General features: G+C 32.7%; 1 protein-coding gene across 1 annotated transcript in view; it reads left to right on the top strand.

Annotated features, from left to right (window-relative positions):
* Positions 1-24,027, top strand: part of LOC143083500 (uncharacterized) — a 119,571-nt gene that overhangs the window by 44,083 nt on the left and 51,461 nt on the right. The window contains exon 2 of the mRNA XM_076259760.1: positions 17,668-17,769. Within this exon, the coding sequence (XP_076115875.1) occupies positions 17,668-17,769 (102 nt within the window). The remainder of the gene's footprint in view (positions 1-17,667; positions 17,770-24,027) is intronic.

The following is a 24,027-nucleotide window of genomic DNA, read 5'->3' as shown; positions in this document are numbered from 1 at the left end:
TCGTCTGTTATATTGAAATATATGGTTAATAGATCAAACTTTTAATAGCAAAAATGACCAGCAAGACAAGATCTATTGATTTTCATAGTTCTTTATTCCCCCCCTTAAATTCCGTCTATATAAATTTCATTCCGTTTTCGTTCCGTTTTCCGTTTTCGCCGTTTAGCAACACCCATTATAGTTAAGAGTACAGAGCCTTGGCTCACACCGAACAGGAAGACATAAAGGGCCCCAAAAATGACTAGTGTCAAACCATTTAAAGAGAAAAACGAACGGTTTAATCTATATGAAAAACGAGAAACCAGAAACACTTATGAACCACATCAACAAACGGCAATGTAAATAACACTTAACCGACAGATTGCACATAAAATGAAATTGTTTGAGTTTTCATTTTATTTATAGTCTTTATCATAAAAACAACAGACGACGAAATAAACTTATCGAAGATCTTTGAAGTGTCGAAAAGTGCAACACAAAAACTGAAGTTTTTATTGAATTGTTTGAGGACTTATTTCCCATTTTTCAAAACTTGGTAACCTAGAGATTTTGTTTCCATACATCAATCATCCTATATTGATTTAGTCAGTACCTAGGAATATGAGGACCTAATTATTTTATATCGCTACATTTATGAATAAAATTGTGTAAGCGCAACTTTATATTTCGCAGATTTTTTTTTAACAATTGCAAATGGTCTATACATTTTAAACGGAAACCATGTTATATTTGTTGCTGCTTTTTACAAACATTATACGTTAATGGTCCTATTTCAGTTTCTAAACTGTATCGCTGGAAGTATAAAAGCAACATTTGTCACATTTTCGATATAAAGATGCAGTTCAACGAGTTCTAAATGATTACAAATACTAGTATACTTGAAATAGAAAAAAAGATAACGCCCGATTTCCTTATTGCTTATAACAAGTGTATTATAAATACAGTGGAGATCACTTCTAACCTCTCATTAGAACTGTCAGAATATTCTGTCATAGAACTGTTCTAACCTGTCCTAGAACAGTTCTACCTAGAACAGTTCTACCCTAGAACTGTTCTAAGTAGAACTGTCAGAATCAGTTCTAGGTAGAACTGACTAAATCAGTTCTAGGTAGAACTGTCAGGATCAGTTCTAGGGTAGAACTGTCAGGATCAGTTCTAGGTAGAACTGTCCAAATCACTTCTAACCGTAGAACTGTCAGCAGAACTGACTAAATCAGTCAGGACTGTAGAACAGTTCTAAATGACGTCACTGCAATAAGGGCACTTTAGAATTTAGAAGAAATAAGTCACTTCCAATTACTTTGCTATATATTAAAAAGCAGATTTTCTATATTTTTTACTGATCAAACGACTTTTATTACGTTACATGTAAAAATATCGAAGTGAATAGATGGTTACCCAACTCATCGGAGAAATATTTTTATAAGATTGCATACGGAAACATCATTGTTTACGTTTCTTCGTTGACTTACCCGTTCCTAAATAAAACTCTGCATCGTAATCGTAATTTACCTTGTTTGCCTTGGATTTACATTCATTTAAGATTCTGTTTTGACAAAATGTTCAAACGAAAATTGTACAGTGGATGAATTATGGGATATTAATGAAAAAAGTGTTGTAAAAAACTATATATATATATACATTTGCACCATCTCGTCAATTTAGCCAGACTTATCCATAAAGATTATAAATGATATCTGGGAGTCTGCAACTCAGAAAAATATACTGGATCTGAACATGAATGAAACATTTGCCCCTTGAAGTTCGGCTACAAACAAAATCATGCATGTTTCTTTGCCTTCTTCCATTTGTCTTCAAATTATATTAACAGTATACTATTCCAAGAAGAGAACTTCCCATACATGTACTTTTTATTTTATTTTTAAAATAAAGTATATGAATCAGTCATGTGAGTGTTGGATGATGCCATTAAATAGTTTTGTTTAAAAAAAAAACCATCGCAAACTACTGACTTAAACATGTTCAAAAGTCACCCTAGCATGTTTAATGACGGTTCATTATTATGGATACAGAGAGGAAATAATGGCACGCTAAATTCTTAGATATGGTATAAATACACCTTGTCGCTATTTTCTGCCATTACTGGATATCACACAGGTTCCCGTAAAATTTTGACGTCATAAAACAAAATATCTGACGCCACAATGGAAAAGTCATTGTTGTATGCTTCAAAAGTTCAAGAGGCCGGGTCAGCCAGGATTAGCGATAAGGTGTATTGTTTTTCAAAGTTGGTGTCATTTTTATCATACGATCCGTCCTCACATAGAAATAATATTGGTTTACCATGTTTACAATGAGGCTATATACATACATGTATTACATGATTAAGTGTAAATAAGTTCAGTTTTGGTTGATGCGGTCAAATAATTTTGTTAAAACAACTCTCACTCAGTCTGATATATCGAAACAACTGAAATTTGTTTACAATTCAATATTTGGAATAAAAAGAGGACTTGTTGATATTCTAAATTGATGTGGAAATTTTTTTGTAGCCAATGTGTTCCAATATTCATTGATATTGCTGTCATTTTAATTATACAATCCATCGTAATATGTATTACTATAAGTGATTTAGTATGCGGCTATATATATATTAAGATTTACATAACAAAGTGTAATTATGGTCAGTTTTGGTTGATGCTGTCACATATGGTCAGTCTTGGTTGATGCTGTCAAATATTGTCAGTTTTGGTTGATGCGCACAAATAATTTTGTTATATTCATGAGTCAGTCTGAGATATCAAAACTACTGAAATTAGTTTACGATTCAAAATTTTGATGAAAAAGAGGACATGCTGGCACTATAAACTGATATGAGCATAATTTTATTTTCCAATATTGCTTTCATTTATATTAAACAATCCATCCTGATATAAAAATATACGTGATTTACTTTACGGCTATTAAGATTGACATCATATACATAATAAAGTGCAAATATGGTCAGTTTTGGTTGATGCGGACAAATTATTTTGTTATACCAGTCAGTCTGAGGTATGAAAACTACTGATATTTGTTTATAATGCAATATTTTGAATAAAAAGAGGACATGCTGGCATTCTAAATTGATGCAAATGAAATTAGGTAGCATTGTGTTCCAATATTTCTATCATTTGTATTTTCATGATTTTACAATCCATCCTTACATAAAAATATTACAGATTTACTATGCGACTATAAGAGTTACATAAAAAAAGCAAATATGGTCAGTTTTGGTTGATGCGGTCATATGGTCAGTTTTGGTTGATGCGGTCAAATATGGTCAGTTTTGGTTGATGCGGTCAAATATGGTCAGTTTTGGTTGAGGCGGTCAAATATGGTCAGTTTTGGTTGATGCTGTCAAGTATGGTCAGTTTTGATTGATGCAGAAAAATAATTTTGTTACATGATTACATGTTACTGTCAGTCTGAGGTATGAAAACTACTGATATTTGTTTCTGATGCGATATTTTGAATAAAAATAGGAAATGCTGGCACTCTCAATTGATGCGAGAAAAAAAAGATTTACATAAAAAAAAAGCAAATATGGTAAGTTTTGGTTGAAACGGTCAAAAGATTTTATTATATGACTCAGTCTGAAGTATGAAAACTAGTGATATTTGTTTACGATTCAATATTTTGAATAAAAAGAGGACATGCTCATTGGCAGATCAAGGGGGGTTCAGGATTTGGAACCCCCTTTTTTTGACGATCAATGCATTTGAATGGGAACATATAGTTGGAACCCCCCCCCCCGCCCCCTTTTTAAAATGGCTGGATCTGCCCCTGCATGCTGGCACTATAAATTGATGCGAACAAAATTGTTTTCCAATATTGCTGTAACTTGTATAGTACAGTCCCTCTTGACCTAAAATTAAAACTGAAGTACTGTGCAGCTATATAGATTTGCAGAAAGAAAGAGCAAATAATGTCAGTTTAGATTGATGTGGTCAAAAGATTTTTGTTAAACAGGTCCGTCCGAGGTATGAAAACTACTCGTAAACAAATATTACATTTGGTTAATGAGGTCAGCTAATTTTGTTATGTGATAACGAGCCATCCTGACTCCCAGAATAACAAATGTAAAACAATTCAACGGCCTAATTTATGTACAAAAAATGAAAGAAAAACAAATATTTTATGTTACACATCAACAAAAGAAAATCACTGAATTACGGGCTCCTGACTTGGAACAGGCACATACATGCAGAATATGGCGGGGTTAAACATGTTCTCTTGCCGATTATAAATCTGAAATAAAACCGGCAAAATAGCAAAACTCTATATAATATTAATCGCTATTTTGCCGAAGCCTTTATATTCAGACAAATATTTCTTAAAACTTATAAATCAATTCTAGCCGTAGAATTTATAAATCAATTTTAGCCGTAGAATTTATAAATTAATTCTGGCCGTAGAATTTATAAATCAATTCTAGCCGTAGAATTTGAAATCAATTCTAACCGTAGAACTGTTCTAGAAGTAGAACTGACCAAAGATTTGGTCAGTTCTAGCTAGAACTGTCTAAAACTGTTCTAGGGTAGAACTGTCAGGATCAGTTCTAGGGTAGAACTGTCAGGATCAGTTCTAGCTAGAACTGTCCAAATCAGTTCTAGGTAGAACTGACCAAATCAGTTCTAGCTAGAACAGTTCTAACCTAGAACTGACTAAAAGGTGTCAGGCTGACAGTTCTACATACTGTTCTAGAACAGATCTCCTGACAGATTCTGACAGAATTTATGAGAGGTTAGAACTGATCTCCACTGTACTTGCATACTTACTAAAGTGGAGATGTTATGGGGTAATTTTCTTGCAACGTTGACAATAATTTCTGAATTTACAGTATTTTAAATTGCATCGTAAACACAGTCATTTTCAGTGAACGGTTCTTTTCAATTATTTTTTGTTTTGTTTTCGAGATTCTGTATGTTTATTAATAATTTATCTTTATTAAACAGTTAATATAATTATATAGAAATATTTGAATTGTATACAAATGCTTCGAAATGGTATTTAAATGAGAACAGACATGAAACAAAATTATACAGGAAATTGTTGCAGTCCCTACACATAACCTTTTGATCCCACTAGACAATAGAACCAGACATTGCAATCCACACTTATTTAGGCAAATACAAACATATAAAGACAGTAATAAATATTCATTTTATCCACGAACTGTTATAAATTGGAATCATCTGCGACAACAAATAGTATCATGCAGTACAGTACAGGGATTCAAGAGTATGATCTCAGAATCTGCTCTCATCCCCATATTCTATCCCTAACTATTCTGTTATCAAATGTATATAGGTTTATCACAATTTATTTTTTCAAATGTACATACGTTATGTTGAGTTTTTTGATTTTGTTATTTTTGATTTTTGTAGCTAAAGTGTAAATTATAAATTTTATAGTCGACGCCCGGCGAATAATCTTCAATAATTAAAGGATCGCTAGAAACCTAAAGAAGAAGAAAATTTAAAATTGTCAAACTAGGGGTACAGTAGTCATCACCGTGTCATAATCTCAATTAGAACAAAAAAACAAACACAATCATGTTAAACAAGAAAGCAAAATAGCATCTATCAAATTTAACAACCACATTCATTGCTTACTTATATATTTTATGTATTTTAAATAAACCCATAAAAATATTCGCGTGTTTGACGTCAGAATATAAAATTTTTGCCGTTCAAAGTATTTTAAAAATTTTGATAAAACAATAACGTAATGGCATTAAAATAGAAAAATAGCATAATAGCGGGATGTGCCGGAGGGACACATATGTCCATGGATAAATTTATGCAAGCTTCTTATCAATGCTGTATCTCTTTCAATTAAAATACAGAAGAATAAACAGGGTCATGTTTTTCTCCAATTGGTCCCAAATGTAGTGGTCATTTTGTCGTGACGTCATGTATCGAATGACGTGGTTGTTTGGCATGTTACGTCACAGACGTTGAGCTGTCGTATTTTCCGGCATATGAAATGCAACCTTGAAAAACGGTCGGCAGCAAGAGGGTTAAAAGTACAGAGCCACGTTGTATGTACCAAAGAAACACAAAAAGTCACACGTGCAAAACACACCAGCAAAAATGTAAGATAATACAAACAACACATTCAACGGGATGTATAAGTACCGAGCCACGTCAAAATGTATGGCAAGCCAAAGTGGACAAAAAGAGCTATTTTCTAATATTAAAAAATCATTTTCTAATATTAAAAAATCATTTTCTAATATTAAAAAATCATTTTCTAATATTAAAAAAGAAAAAGTCTATTTATTAATATTAAAAAATGATTTTCTAATATTAAAAAATTATTTTCTAATATTAAAAAATGATTTCTTAATATTAAAAAATGAATTTCTAATATTAAAAAATCATTTATTAATATTAGAAAATCATTTTTTAATATTAGAAATTCATTTTCTAATATTAGAAAATCAAAAGTAATTTCTTATATTAGAAATTCATTTTCTAATATTAATAAATGATTTTTTAATATTAGAAATTCATTTTTTAATATTAAGAAATCATTTTTTAATATTAGAAAATCATTTTTTAATATTAAGAAATCATTTTCTAATATTAGAAAATCATTTTTTAATATTAAAAATTAAAATCTTCATCATCAAAACGTTTTGACTTGTTTGTTTTATATTCAATAACCCCACACTGTTTACAAAAGGAATTAAGAAAATAATGTCCGAATGAACTGAAACAGATTTTGCTAAATGATACAAATGACAATAAATTTAAAAACCAAATATCATTGATCATTAGCTGTAAATCTATAATGGCGGATACAGAACTTTTCATAAAAGAGGGGCGCTTACTGACCTAAGGGGGACCCATGCCAGTCATGCAACCAAATTTTTCCACAAAAAAGGCCCCCTGGATCTGCCTATGATCTTAAACTGATCTAATCACAAACTTATATAAATATGTTAACTTATACAATAGCATAACAAATACCATTGAACTACAAATGTACCACAAATGGTGTTGGGCGCAGGCGTGACATTTAAGCGAAATTTTTTAAACTACAGGACATTTTAGTGTCGACATTAGAGCCGATTTTAGAGCAGAATTAATTCGTTCACATGTTTCATTAGCCCATTTTAGTGAAAACTGACCTGGTTGAATAATACTCCCCTCAATATAACCATAAACAGTAATTTATACTGGTTTAATGACCTTTAATGTTAAAGCTGTTTATATGTTCATCATGGAAACACATAAGAGATGTGTCAAATTCGCTGATTATCTGACCGGATACTATGTAGCTGAAGATCCTATGTTCCCACTGAAGCTTTGGGTAGAAATTTCGTGTAATTCTTAGCAAACAATTAAAGGAACAGAGTCGTTCCATGCCATGTATAATAAGCAATTTTATAGTTGTCACCCAGCTATTCGCGCTTTCTTGATAATTATCAAATTGCAAACAACAAAATATATAAAGGTACAAAATTGATAAAAGACGAATTTGCACCACAATCTAGTAAAGAGAAAGAACCGTTCCTAATGCAATTCTATGTACAGTACTGTACAGGAGGTATATCCAGAGCCCTTTAAAATTACGTTCTCTAAGACATAAATTCTAGACTAGAACGTACTTTTAACAATTAATTCAACCTTTTAGACTTTTTGTGCTGTATTTTATCTGGGATATATATTCGACTAGAACGGACTTTTAACATTTGAAATAATCAGTGTTGTATTTTTAAATGAATATGGTATGTTTTATATTGTGCTGTCTTGAGTTTATTAAACCTTTTTTTTTTATTTTTATGCCCCATTTAAGAACAGTATGTTTTCAGGTATGTGCGTCCGTTAGTCCCGCTTCAGGTTAAAGTTTTTGGTCGAGGTAGTTCTTGATGAAGTTGAAGTCCAATCCACTTGAAACTTAGGAAACTTGTTCCCTATGATATGATCTTTCTACTTTTAATGCCAAATTTGAAATTTTATCCCATTTTCACGGCCCACTGAACAAAGAAAATGACAGTGCAGATGTGGCATCCGTGTACTGGGGACACATTCTTGTTTAAATATTATTTGTTAGAATGGGTTAAAACTGTTTCTCTAAAATGGGGATTGACAAATTTAATTTTCTCTTGAATGGGTTAAAAATCTGGCCCTAAATTGTGCTTTATTTTGGCGCTAAAATGTCAATTTTTTCTCACACTAAAATGTCCTCTGCCGAATGGTTCCCCCTAGTCTGAACTAATCACAAGCTTATACATGTAAAAAAAGCAAAAGTTTCGAAGTCAGTAGACATGACTGAGGGGATAGGGCCAAATAATCTCCATTTTTTGAAGGACATTTTAAACCAAAAAAATGTATGCAATTGATGTATTAAAGTCTTCGAACTATTGGCTGAAAGGAAAGGAAACAACAAATTCATTTTAGTGGAAAATTATACAGTTACGCTAGTAGAAATATGACCTAACTAGTATTGTAGGCAGATTCAGTTTACCGTAGATGACCTTAAGTGACAGGGCTTTGAGAGGACAGAGAGCAACTTTTTTATCCAGTTGTTATCCATTGGTCCGACACCCCATTACCCATTGGTCCGACACCCCATTACCCATTGGTCCGACAACCCATTACCCATTGGTCTGTGTGAATTGAGGTTTACAGAACAAGAGAATAATGGCCAAAGTATAAAGAATAGGGAAATGGGCCAAAAATGAGGTGCTAAAATAGTAATATTATGGAGGGAGTAATGGACAAAAAGTACAAGCATAGGGAAAATGGATGCAAATATACCTCCTTCCCTCCTGCCCTAATTCCGACACTCATTTGACACTCATTTGTAGTATCGTTGACGAGTTATTTGAACTACAGTAACTCTTTCTGTTGAGTTTATTACAGAAACAGATAATACTAAAGAGGAAATGTCAACAGCAGGGCAGTCTCTCATCATAAAGAATAATGTTCACGTATTGAGGTTTCGGGTACACCCCAATATGAAGTTACAAAAAGAAGCATTAAATTCTTAAATGAAACTCGAAAATTGGCGAGTTTAAGTTTATATTATTGATATATAAAGTAAAATTGTTCAATCAGTGATAATTTTTTTTATGTAAAAAGGACTTTTGTAAGTTTAAAACTTCGATAAAAATGGACAAAATGTGATTTAAGAATAATTCGAAAATCTAAGTTCGATATCATTCTGGTGGTACATCCATTTTCATCGAAGTTGCCGCCTTAATAAAGTCATGAAACATTTGCCACTGGACATAATACAAACAAATAACTACCAATCATTTAAAAATAGCCATGTATACATATGTTCTACTTAAATAAGCGATTATATTTGTAATTTCACATTCAAGATACAACTTTATTTGTTTCTGTATTAAAGTATTTTCATTTGTGTTTCTCTTTAACAGGTCGAGACCACTACCTTATATGGAAATGCATAAATTAGCATACTTATGTTCTCGCACATGTAGATGTTTATTTACATGTGACGCAAATTATTTTTACCTAGGTTTTTGACCAACCCACTAAATGAGTCACAATGCATGATGGACTACTACGTGTTTACAATCAACCAAGAACACGTGTTATTTACTGAAATACAACACATTTTTTCGTGCAATGCGGGATTCACAATTTCGCTTAGTTTTTCATTTTGTGTATCCTCATTTATAGTTCGTGATATAAAGTATTACTTCCATGCTCAGATTAACGAAGAGTTGTTTCTATGCGAAGAAAAAAGTGTTTGAATTACCCGATATATATAGTCATTAACATGTTTGATGATGGCACAGATATTTCATATATTTGTCCACCACACAGCAACGAAACAACAGCGAAAAAACACAATTACCCACAAAGCAAACTTACTAGAGTAAAGTAAGCCGTCGATAACAGCCGGTGCTGATATTCACGAGTACAGCAATTTTCGTATAGATAATTAAAGGCAAATGTGTGATCCTTGAATTTTGTGTTCGTAAAAAAGACGAAGAAATATTTACATACATGGCAGTGTTAACAAAATCTATAAGTATTTATTTTTGTCACATTTCAGTATATTGGACTTCCAAACTGTTCCCTTTGTGTTGAATGTAGTGAAGTCGGCAACTGTAGTTTCATTTTGTTCGTTTTTTAACGGGCTCGGACATTTGCCAAACTGAATGAAATCATTACAGCTGATTTCTTATACCTGCAAAGTAAAACTTTGGTTGGCTTGCTTGCTTTGTTTGTATAGTTGTTTATACAAGCTTTGAAAATAAGATTGACATCTTTAAACAATATATAGGCATAGTTTAACTTGTATATTTTATATTTTGTACAATATACAAACAAAGCAAGCAAGCTAACCAAAGTTTTGCTCTACATGCATTAGGAAATAAGCTGTAATGATGTAATCCATATGTATGTGCGACAAGGTGGAAAATTTGATATGTTTTGTGAAAATTGCAGCGTTGGATCTATAATATAAAGAAGATGTGGTATGATTGCCAATGATACAGCTGTCCACAAGAAACCAAAATGACACAGAAATTAACATTTATAGATCACTGTGCGGCCTTCAACAATGAACAAAGCCCATATCGCATAGTCAGCTATAAAAGGCCCCGATATGACAATGTAAAACAATTCAAACGAGAAGACTAACGGCCTTAATTATATAAAAAAAATGAACGAAAAACAAATATGAAACAAATAAACAAACGACAACCACTGAAATACAGGCTCTTACACAATATATGTTTTGTTATGGAATAGATTTCTTCTCCTTTTATACATTGAATTGGGCGGATTTTTTTTTTTTTTTTTTTTATTGTTTTACACAAGTAATGTTTGGGTCATTTATAGCTTACTTTTCAGCATTGAACCTATGACTGCTTACTTTACTAAATTATGTCTTTGTTGAAAAGATGTCTCATTTGGCACTCATACCTCATCTTCTTATTTATATATACAAAGCACGTTTTAGAAAAAAAATAATAGGTAATATGGCACCTACTATGATCCAGAGACTTTTAATATTGGAGATATTTTATATATGTCAACAGGACAGAAGCCAAACGATAACAAACCTCTGAGGCATATTTTGTGATAAAATTAGCAACAAACGGATATTATCGATGGATGAAACTATAAAAAAATGTATTGAGCTATATACCGTACCCGCTCAGTGGCAGATCCAGGGGGCGGGGGTTCCGGGGGATGGACCCCCTTTTTTTTGGACGACCAGTGCATTTGGATGGGGACATGTAGTTTGAACCCCCTCCCCTTTTGTCCAGTGTTAGGACCCCCCTTTTTAAAATGGCTGGATCCACCCCTGCCTCTTTCATAACACTTGTTTTTAGCATACGGAAGATTATGATGTTCCTACTTTTAGTTCAGGTCCTGATAAAAAAATTTACACATTCAGTACAGAAAGAAGAGTTTCGTTGAAAGTATTCGTGTTTTTTCTAGGCAGAAATGATTTTGGAATGACATTATACCGGTTTAAAAGAGCTCAAATGATTTTCTTATTGGACAGTGGTCACTTCATTGGATATTTCACTGTTTCATGTTGTGAAATTAATGCAGGTTCAATTCATAACAATGCACAAAACCGGTTCAACTACTAATGCAAGGCAACAACAAAAAAGTCGAATCGTGAAGCCAGTAAACAAATTTTTTTTAATCTGAGCATGCAAATTTAAGATTACGTTATATATTTTACATTAAATATATTTGCAGAATAAAAACATTGGTAATTAGAGTCCCAGACAATATATTAGTTGACTGTTTTTCCACTAATTCCACGTGTTTTAAGTAGTAGTTTACTCGTAGTAGCCCACAATGCATTGTAGTTCATTGAGTCGATTGGTCAGTTTTTCAAGGCCATATTGGCCTTGTGTTTTGGAAATTACTATGCAAATATATTCTGACGTCAGAAAATCTAGAGTTCTCGACCTGTTTAACAGGTCGGGACCACTACCTTATATGGAAATGCATAAATTAGCATACTTATGTTCTCGCACATGTAATTCATACCTGCCAACTGTCACTATTTGCGGGGGATTTCCCCCATGGAAGCTCTCAAATGGAAATTTTGTAAGAACATTTTTGTCAACAATTTTAAACAAAACAGTAGTTTTACAATTGCTATGGGCTATTTAAAGTATGAAGAAGCCAAAAAACAACATTAAAATACATTTGAAGGCCCCCTTGAAGGTTTTATAGGACTACAAGAGCCCTCTTGCACGCAAAACCCCCATGGGCATTTTGAAAAGTTGGCAGGTATGGTAATTGTTTATTTACATGTGACGCAATTTATTTTTACCTAGGTTTTTGACCAATCCACTAAATGAGTCACAATGCATGATGGACTACTACGTGTTTACAATCAACGAAGAACACGTGTTATTTAATGAAATACAACACATTTTTTAGTGCAATGCGGGATTCACAATTTCGCTTAGTTTTTCATTTTGTGTATCCTCATTTATAGTTAGTGATATAACGTATCACTTCCATGCTCAGATTAACGAAGAGTTGTTTCTAAGCGAAGAAAAAAAGGATTTGAATTACCCGATATATAGCTATTAACATGTTTGATGATGGCACAGAGATTTCATGTATTTGTCCACCAGACAGCAACGTAATAACAGCAAAAAACACAATTACCCATGATACAAACTTACTAGTGTAAAGTAAGCCGTCGATAACAGCCGGTGCTGATATTCATGAGTACAGCAATGTTAGTATAGATAATTAAAGGCAAATGTGGGATCCTTGGATTTTGTGTTCGTAAAAAAGGCGAAGAAATATTTACATACATGGCAGTGTTAACAAAATCTTTAAGTATGTTTTGGTCACATTTCAGTATATGGGACTTCCAAACTGTTCCCTTTGTTTTGAAGGTAGTGAAGTCAGCAACTGTAGTTTCAGTTTGTTTGTTTTTTAACGGGCTCGGACATTTGCCAAACTGAATAAAATCATTACAGCTGATTTCTTACACCTGCAAAGTAAAACTTTTGGGTTGGCTTGCTTGCTTTGTTTGTATAGTTGTTTATACAAGCTTCGAAAAAAAAGATTGACATCTTTAAACAATATATATCTATAGGCATAGTTTAACCTGTATATTTTATATTTTGTACAATATACAAACAAAGCAAGCAAGCTAACCAAAGTTTTGCTCTACATACATTAGGAAATAAGCTGTAATGATTTTATATATATATATATGTATGTGCGACAAGGTGGATCATTCGATATGTTTTGTGAAAATTACAGCGTTGGATCTATAATTAAAAAAAAAGAAGGTGTGGTATGATTACTAATGAGACAGCTGTCCATAAAAGACCAAAATGACACAGAAATCAACATTTATAGATCACCGTACGGCCTTCAACAATGAGCAAAGCCCATACCGCATAGTCAACTATAAAAGGCCCCGATATGACAATGTACAACTATTCAAACGAGAAAACTAACGGACTTAATTATATAAAAAAAAATGGGATAGATTTCTTGTCCTTTTATATATTTAATTCAGCCGGTTTTTATTGTTGTTTTTTTTTGTTTGGATTGTTTTACACAAGTAATTTTAGGGTCATTAATAGCTTACTTTTCAGATTGCACCTATGACTGCTTACTTTACTAAATTATGTCTTTGTTGGAAAGATGTCTCATTTGACATCTCAAAAACAAACCAATTACAGCGGCACTTCTGTATATGAAACTTCTGAATATAGGAATCGAAGTGACCCCACTTTCTCGGAATTTACGTCGGTTTGTCTGGTCTTATTAGCGCTAAGTGTCATGTGATCAATTATTTACCGATTTTTGTGAAACTTATATATCATCAGCAATGTCTTTGACATTTGCGAAAATAATCCTGATCAAATACACAAATCAACTATGCACCTTGGAAATTGAAATATATAGAATATATATTATGATGGAAATCCCACTGTATTTATCATGAAGCTCATATTTTCTCGAGATAAAAAAAAAAAAAAGAACAAACTTGCATCAGAACCCCTCCTATCCCCCTCATAAAGTATGTGCAATGCGGGGACATTGGATCTCTGTTCTTTTATTGAAAATAAAATTGATATTTGTACCTAGATGGAAAAGGGTATTGATAAAAAAAAAAGATGTGGTATGATTGCCAATGAGACAACTATCCACAAAAGACCAAAATGACACAGATATTAGGGAGCTACTATTTGAATTTTATGGGGGGGCTAGGATGAAATTTGAAAAAAATAGGCAGGACAGGAGTTTTGAGTAAAAAAAAAGTCAGGATGAGACACTTGCAAAAAAAAAGAAGTCAGGATCACAATTTATGTAAAAAAAGTCAGGATAAACTAAAAAAAAAAAAAAGCAGGACCGGATAGAGTGAAAAATAAAAAGACAGAACAGAGATTACAACTAAAAAAAAATGCAGGACAAATTTTTTCATCCAATAACCGACCAAATATGTCTGCAAGTCTACGTAGCATCACTCTCTACGCTTGAGGTAGCCAACTTAGCGCTATGACGTAGACTTTTTACAAAAAAACACTTATCTGCAATCTATCCATCTTGTTTACACTGATTCAGTGTAAACAAGATGGATAAACTAAATGATCTGAAAGGAAAGACCACCTATACTCATGATACTTCTTCGGATGTGGTTGGACGCTATTTTCGTATCATCGCCCTTGTTATATTCAGATAACACCTTGTGTTTCTGCTGCGAACACATGCAATTACACAAAATGTATATTGTTAAAATGATGTGGATGCTTCAGCATCTGAGCATATATGCAAGCTACGCAGCGAGTCGGATTGAGCGAGTTGAAATAAATTAATGAGTTTTACTACCTGTACATCTGAAAAGAAATACAAATTGAGAAGAAAATTGTTATTTCAATTCAAATTCAATTTACTATGTCTGGAAAAATTATTAACAAGTGTCTATAATGAGATCAATACTTATAAAGCAACTATAAAACAAATGCATGTAGCTGAGTATGTAAATGTACAAAGAAAGACATTAAAGGCCATCTTTACAATCTCTTGTAAATGATGACCTCTATTTTTTTATTTGGCTGGAACCGTTAAAATTATATCTCAGGCATTTTCCCATTTCGGCAGTTTATCTAGGACTTCTTGTAGTTCGTGCATAGCAGTCGTTGTCTGAGATTGTCCGAGGAAGTGGTCAAGCAGACAACAGCATCATCCGCATACAGTCTCGCTGTTTAGTGTGGACCTTCAGCATATAGATTGTATATATGTCAATGTGCTAGTTGCAACCCCAACACTAATATTATTAAGACGAGGCGATATCGTTACATAAACACAAAGAACCCGAGGTCCTAGGACTGATCCTTGGATACTCCATTCTACTTTCATTCTGTTTATAGTTTCGCATTCCAATAAAAATGAACGCAAGGTTGTATCATGATGTTCAAATAATGAAATATTCACCAATATCGTGTGCATTGTTTCAATGCCCGTGGAGACAACATCAAAGAATTAAACTTTGGAATTGAAGTTTTAGCCGCATGTTGACAAATCAAAATACTCATGTATAAACCGTCTTTAGTACAGTGGCGTCACTTGGCGTACTACATGTATATTCAATGACGTCATAAAACGCTATTACTTTTCATTCAGACGCTTTGAAAAATGATTTTTTAATATTAGAAAATGATTTTCTAATATTAGAAAATGATTTTCTAATATTAGAAAATGATTTTCTAATATTAAAAAATGGTTTTCTAATATTAAAAAATGATTTTCTAATATTAAAAAAGGATTTTCTAATATTAAAAAAGCATTTTCTAATATTAAGAAATGATTTTTTAATATTAAAAAAGCATTTTCTAATATTAAAAAGTACCTTATTTTTTAATATTAGAAAATGATTTTCTAATATTAAAAAATGATTTTCTAATATTAAAAAATGATTTTCTGATATTAAAAAATGATTTTCTAATATTAGAAAATGATTTTTTAATATTAGAAAATGATTTTTTAATATTAGAAAATAGCTCTTTTTGTCCACTTTGGCTTGCCATAAAAATGGATATCACCGAAAACAGACCAAACAGTACATGAGTAATATTAATAATAGAACAAAGACAAATAAAAGAACATTCAAATGCAATTGTTATGTAACAATTTTTTTCATTGGCTAAAAGTTGACCAGGCGTAACTAAGGAGGGACCCGCTATTTTGAATTGATTGAATCAACAAATGTTCGAATAGTGCTACATGTTTATAATCGAAAATAAAACAACACCTATCTCGAATTCGCCGTTTTAATGTAATTTTGTCCAAATTTGAATCGTATAGGTAACGTAATAATTTCCAGTTTGTAAGTTTTCATTTGTATGACGTCACGTTTACCCATGACGTCTTTGCGCCAAAATCATTTATAAAGTTTCGCGGATTTTTTTTCATTTGACATTTTAATCGTATTATTTCTTTTTGTATTGCATTAGAATAGTTGAAGAGTTGCCACCGTCAATTTTGATTTGACGGTCGCAAATCTCCGTTTTACTGTCTCCGCTTCGCGCTGCCAGTAAAACTGCATTTTCGACCGTCAAATCTACAATTGACGCTGGCAACTGCATGTAACTACAGTACACGTTATTAAGATGATAAACAACGTCAATACGCAGAATCTACACACCAAGACCGTCATGTTTTATTTGTGAAGTTGATATGGAATGTTTTTAAACAAGGTATTGTACCTTCCGATATACTTCTTTTAAAAAAAAAACGACGAGACGTTCCTTGAAATACCCCTGGTTCATCAATTTTATGCTCAGACACTGGTGACGTTTTACATACATGTAAATGGATTTCAATCTGTCACGAAATAACGCAAAAAATAAAATTACATTTTTTTAGATAACATTAATAATGTCATTGACAGGTCAAAGACAGGACAAAAACATGTCATACTCTGGAATCCTTTTTTTTTTTGTTTTTGTTTGTTCGAAGGTACCAATTTCACGGATTTGAAATCTTTTCACTGTTATAATTTATAATAAATCAGTACACAAGAACATTTTCCATTAACAAATGACTTGATTGAAAACAATAGAATAAAATAGCATATATGGTAACGTAGAGGAATATTCATGGTTCACATATATATCCAACAAATCCAATTCCCAAGAATAATGATGAATCCAAAGTGCATTGTATTTTATTATATATTTCATTTATCTTATGAGCAGGACGAATATCATGCTATTTTACTCTACGGTATTCTCTAAAACGTTAACTTGAAGTCAAAACTAAAAGTTAAATATGTAAAAAAAAAATGTAAATGTAGTGCCACTGTGTAAGATTTCACAATATATAAAGACAACCTATTTCCAGATATATTCAGATGCAGTATGTTGTAACTCGCTTCATCTAGAACTATTAACGATTCACGGTCGACCATATTTTGGGTACGGGGAAACAATAAATACTGAAAAATGCAGATATTTATCCATCTATAATCGCTTATTTGTACGCATTCAATAAAATAGTATACCAACACTTTTATAAACGTCTTCTTCCTTTTCCGGAAAAACACATTCATATCAAATAACTTCATGTGTAACTATTTATCGACCGCACGAGACCCTTCGAGGATTGTCAAGTTCGTTAAAAAAAAAACTAGTAGAACTTTATATGTGTGTTTTTATTTTTATTTTAGCAAAGCATAAGTTCCGACTAAACATGCTCGAAACTTTGCCATCCAATATGCTGCTCCTTTTACTTATCCACACATCTGTTTTGTTTACTGTTACAGCCCAACGTAAGTAAAATTAAATGTTTGGATGTTTTAGAGATTTATTATACGGTAGTTATAGGAAAAATAATATATTAGCATACGATTTTTTCATTTGCACACAATCGTTATTTCCGATTTATATATATACAGTATATATTAAGACCTGTGCGAGTTAAAATGATTAATTATTCGCAATGCCAATGGTTCAACATAAAAAATAAAGAACTAAAGTATCACGAAGAGCAAAAACATACTATATATCCTCATACGTTATAATAACAAGGTTGATTAATCCTTCAAATCTCTGTTCCTTTATTGATCCTTTATAGTCTTAAATTTTAGCTTTAAAATGAATTACTACAGTGGAGAACACTTGTAAACTCTTATTAGAAATGTCAAAGTAATATGTCAATAGAACAGTTCTAAACTGTCATAGAACAGTTGTACATTGTATCTAGAACAGTTCTACCCTAGAACTGTTATAAGTAGGTAGAACTGTCTGGATCAGATTTAGGGTAGAACTGTATAAAAAAAAAGTAAAACACAAAAATACTGAACTCCGAGGAAAATTCAAAAAGGAAAATCAAAAATCAAAAGGCAAAATCAAAAGTCCAAACACATCAAACGAATGGATAACAACTGTCATATTCCTGACTTGGTACAGGCATTTTCTAATGTAGAAAATGGTGGATTGAACCTGGTTTTATAGCTAGCTAAACTTCTCACTTGTATGACAGTCGCATCAAATTCCATTACATTGTCAACGATGCATGAACAAAACAAACATACTCAAAGAGTAAAAATGTCAAAAATAGGGGTACAACAGTCAATATTGTGTTATCATCTTAATATCACTACATAAACAACAAATGTAACAAAGTAGCACAAAAAGGCATACATCAAATTTAACATTCTCATTTTGCTATTCTTATACGGCTGAATTTATCTATGTAAAGTCTACCCATAAATGAAAGAAGGTTTTCATTACTGGTGTAAAATTGCGCGTTTGAAATTCGCACAGGTAGACTTAAAAATAATTTTGTCGTATGACGGCATACATAAATGCAGACTCACGTAAAGTAGATATAACAAAAAACAGACTTACAGTAAAAATAATAAATAAAATAATGGTGTGGTTCAAAGTATGACGGGACACATAAGTACAGTTTCACGTCAAATACGGCTGAATTTATCTATGTAAAGTCTACCCATAAATGATAGAAGGTTTTCATTACTGGTGTAAAATTGCGCGTTTGAAATTCGCACAGGTAGACATAAAAATAATTTTGTCGTATGACGGCATACATAAATGCAGACTCACGTAAAGTAGATATAACAAAAACCAGATTTAACAGTAAAATTAATAATAATAAATAAAATAATGGTGTGGTTCAAAGTATGACGGGATACATAAGTACAGTTTCACGTCAAATGTATATCATAAAAAACAGACTAAACAGAAAAAGTAGTCTTATTGAATAAAATAGTTTAGTCATTCATAGTATGTCAAGATCCTTAAGTAAAAGTAATATCAATAAATGAAATAATTTTGCCGTTCAAAGTATGTGGTTTTACGTAACCACAGAGTCACTTCAAATGAATATCTAAAAAAGACATATAAAAGAATACTATAATACGTAATTAAGATGATAACAAACGTCAGTACGCAAAATCTATACTTCAAGACCATCTTGTATTATTTGTGAAGTTGATACGGAATATTTATCAACAAGTTCTGGGTATCTTCCGATGAACTTTTTTAGAAAAAGGACGAGACGTTCTTTGACATACCCCTGGTTCATCAATTTTCTGCTCAGACACTGGTGACGTTTTACAAAGTCTGAATAGGAGCTGCAAGCTCTTGAATACCTAATAAGTTGGGAAATGTATATTCCATATGCAGGTGAAGTTGGTATATTACTACTAAGGTGGGGGAAATTGATAATTTCAAAATTAAAATCGTCTCGTTTGTCATAGATTCTGGTACTGAGATGACTGTGTATGTCAAATTCGAGGTATAAGTCTAAAAATGAGGCAGAGGAAGCCGTGTCTGTGGTCTCTTTAATTTCTAGTTCTGGTGGGTATATTAATGGAATCCAATCAGAAAAGTTCGGATTGTTAATGGAAAGAACATCATCAATATATCTGAAAGTGAAATTAAATAACCTGGCTTCTTTGATCTTCTTGTTTTTGACAAGTGTCTGAAGGAACTCCGATTCATATGAAAATAAGAAGAGGTCGGCAAGGAGAGGCGCACAGTTCGTTCCCATAGGAATGCCGACAATTTGTTGAAAAAGTCTACCTCCAAATTCAACAAATATGTTGTCAATAAGAAACTCCAGCATACTGATCACTTGTTCCTCTGTGTAGTATGTTTTACCCTTTTGTTCCTTATTAACAAAATATGCCTTATGGTATCCCAAAGTGATAAATTTATAGCGTATGCTACCATTTTTATGATGAAAAGCATTGTGAATTATTTCTTTTAGACGGGTTTTCAATTTCACATGGGGAATGGTTGTATACAAGGTTGAAAAATCAAAAGTTTTAATAGAACTAATTTCAGAAAAAGACCGAGATTTAAAATTATCCAGAAGTTCTTTAGAGTTTTTCAGAATCCACATATGGTTAATACCACTACGTGAGTAAACAGTTTCACAGTATATCTGAAGACCCTCTTTAACTGCGGACAGAATTTTAGTCAATCTAATGGACAATTCTTTAGTAGAACAAGCAGATGAGCCGGCAATGTACCGTTGTTTGTACGGAATTTTGTGAAGTTTAGGTATCCAATACAAACAAGGTAAGTCCTCCGATTTGTTGTTCAATGCAATGTTCATAGAAGCCATGAAGGACTTATGATTCGCCAAAATCTCATCCTTGTCAAATGATATGTTTTTGTATGTGGGATTACCTGAGTGTTCATTTATTCCTAATTCTTTTATAAGACACTCGTAGTAATACGATTTACATACAAAGACAATATTATTTGAAGCTTTGTCCGCAGGAACAACAACATACTTATCTTGAAGAGATGATAGACATTTCACAGCCTCTTTGTCACTGAAAATGGACTTAGGTCGATCATTCACACAGTTTTTCAACTTATGAATGCGACGTTTTATCAGAGACCTGATTGTTTTGACCCATTCTGACAAAGTGTCCAGTTGCACTTCTTCTCGCTTAGCCCATGCTCTGGCGTAGTTCTCAATGGAATCCATAATTATTTTGAAGTTATGGTTCCAATTGATGTGTTGGGGTTCTCTAAACTTAGGACCACGAGAAATCACCTTTCGGAGATTTTCATGTTGAATTATGTTTAGATCCCCAGTAATAACATGGCCAGAGGGGCTGTAATTGTAAGGCGAGTTGGAACAGTCACATGTCAGAGGTTTATTTAGGTATTGTTCTAAATCAAGGTCCTGTAATGCTTGTTTATAGTTAAATATTTTGGGTGCAATGGTTTTGGTGTAACTGTAGGATACAATAGGAACAGACTGATTTTGAAAATAAATAGGAATTTTAGATGTTACCTCCTTGTGATGTAGAACGTTGCTGATGTTGATTGCATCAATTCCTCTATTGTTAAAGTGAACAGGAAGGAATTTCCTCTTTTCCTCATGTAAAGGTTCCGATCTTACTGGTTTAAAGAGACGGAAAAGAGCTACATCACAAATTATACTGACAAGTCTGTATATTGGAGGAAATGTATTAGTACCTCCTTTGTCAAGTGCATAATCTCTCAAACATTTTAGAAAATTAACCGGCAGTGAAAAAAGAATAGTTCTAATGTAATGTAACCCTAACGGATGATGCAGATGAGAAAGAAGGTCATCAAAGCTTCCAGAGGCCGATCTCGATTTGGAAGACTTATTTACATTAGGCCGATGGTAACGTTTTTGTCCATGACTACGTTGGTTTCGTAAGGTAGTATTAAACAAACTCATTACATTAACATCACTGCAGGCTGGACTTGACAAATTTCCTACTCCTTTGACATTATCATTGCAACCATATGGCATTGCAGTACCTAGTTCCCTTATCCAGAAATTTTCTCTATCTTTTCGGAAAGGAGTACTAAGTACTGGACTATTTGTGTGGTGATAAATTTTCTCGATGATGCGTACTTTCATAGATAACGAAGGATCATGGCCCGGTTGATTAAAGTGGTTATAAAGAACCCTGAATTGCGGATCTTTATTATCAGACCGGTGTTGATTCATCCTTTTACGTAAAGTTTGTCGAGTTTCACCAACATAAAGTAGTCCACACAAAGTACATTCGATTCCATACACTACATTGTCCGTGGAACAGTCCAGAGGTTCGAAAGATTTAGTATAATACGTTTTTCCTGTTAAGTTACTGGTGAAATCAGGAGTCGTGATTAACATATCACATGTCTTACACGTGCTCCTTTTTCCTTTTTTGTGTTTACAAGAAGAAATGATAGGTGTTGATTCACTTGTAGCAGGTGTATTCAAACAGTCGAAAATATTAACGGAACATGGCTTTAATTTATGAAAAGTATCTGAATTTTTAAAGTAGTAATTACCTTCTGGCTGAACGTACGTCAAATCAGGGGTATCCCGGAGGATATTCCGTGGAACACACAAATCAAATGCTACAGTGTTCCGTGCAGCAAAAGGGGACCTTGGTAACCCGGGCGACGTCCCAGCCGGTTTGTTCTTAGTATTATTTGTATTCATCATGCATAAAGCTACCAAGTTAATGATGCCCTCGGGGAAAAATCCACCAGCAGTAAAGTTTCTTCTAGGAAGAAACTTGACATCGACTTGGTTGTAGTAAAAAGTAAAACACAAAAATACTGAACTCCGAGGAAAATTCAAAAAGGAAAATCAAAAATCAAAAGGCAAAATCAAAAGTCCAAACACATCAAACGAATGGATAACAACTGTCATATTCCTGACTTGGTACAGGCATTTTCTAATGTAGAAAATGGTGGATTGAACCTGGTTTTATAGCTAGCTAAACCTCTCACTTGTATGACAGTCGCATCAAATTCCATTACATTGTCAACGATGCATGAACAAAACAAACATACTCAAAGAGTAAAAATGTCAAAAATAGGGGTACAACAGTCAATATTGTGTTATCATCTTAATATCACTACATAAACAACAAATGTAACAAAGTAGCACAAAAAGGCATACATCAAATTTAACATTCTCATTTTGCTATTCTTATACGGCTGAATTTATCTATGTAAAGTCTACCCATAAATGAAAGAAGGTTTTCATTACTGGTGTAAAATTGCGCGTCAGGTAGACATAAAAATAATTTTGTCGTATGACGGCATACATAAATGCAGACTCACGTAAAGTAGATATAACAAAAAACAGACTTACAGTAAAAATAATAAATAAAATAATGGTGTGGTTCAAAGTATGACGGGACACATAAGTACAGTTTCACGTCAAATACGGCTGAATTTATCTATGTAAAGTCTACCCATAAATGATAGAAGGTTTTCATTACTGGTGTAAAATTGCGCGTTTGAAATTCGCACAGGTAGACATAAAAATAATTTTGTCGTATGCATACATAAATGCAGACTCACGTAAAGTAGATATAACAAAAACCAGATTTAACAGTAAAATTAATAATAATAAATAAAATAATGGTGTGGTTCAAAGTATGACGGGATACATAAGTACAGTTTCACGTCAAATGTATATCATAAAAAACAGACTAAACAGAAAAAGTAGTCTTATTGAATAAAATAGTTTAGTCATTCATAGTATGTCAAGATCCTTAAGTAAAAGTAATATCAATAAATGAAATAATTTTGCCGTTCAAAGTATGTGGTTTTACGTAACCACAGAGTCACTTCAAATGAATATCTAAAAAAGACATATAAAAGAATACTATAATACGTAATTAAGATGATAACAAACGTCAGTACGCAAAATCTATACTTCAAGACCATCTTGTATTATTTGTGAAGTTGATACGGAATATTTATCAACAAGTTCTGGGTATCTTCCGATGAACTTTTTTAGAAAAAGGACGAGACGTTCTTTGACATACCCCTGGTTCATCAATTTTCTGCTCAGACACTGGTGACGTTTTACAAAGTCTGAATAGGAGCTGCAAGCTCTTGAATACCTAATAAGTTGGGAAATGTATATTCCATATGCAGGTGAAGTTGGTATATTACTACTAAGGTGGGGGAAATTGATAATTTCAAAATTAAAATCGTCTCGTTTGTCATAGATTCTGGTACTGAGATGACTGTGTATGTCAAATTCGAGGTATAAGTCT

Source organism: Mytilus galloprovincialis, chromosome 1, assembly GCF_965363235.1.
Source record: "Mytilus galloprovincialis chromosome 1, xbMytGall1.hap1.1, whole genome shotgun sequence".
NCBI classification, from domain to species: domain Eukaryota; kingdom Metazoa; phylum Mollusca; class Bivalvia; order Mytilida; family Mytilidae; genus Mytilus; species Mytilus galloprovincialis.
This window is presented reverse-complemented; position numbering and strand designations above follow the sequence as displayed.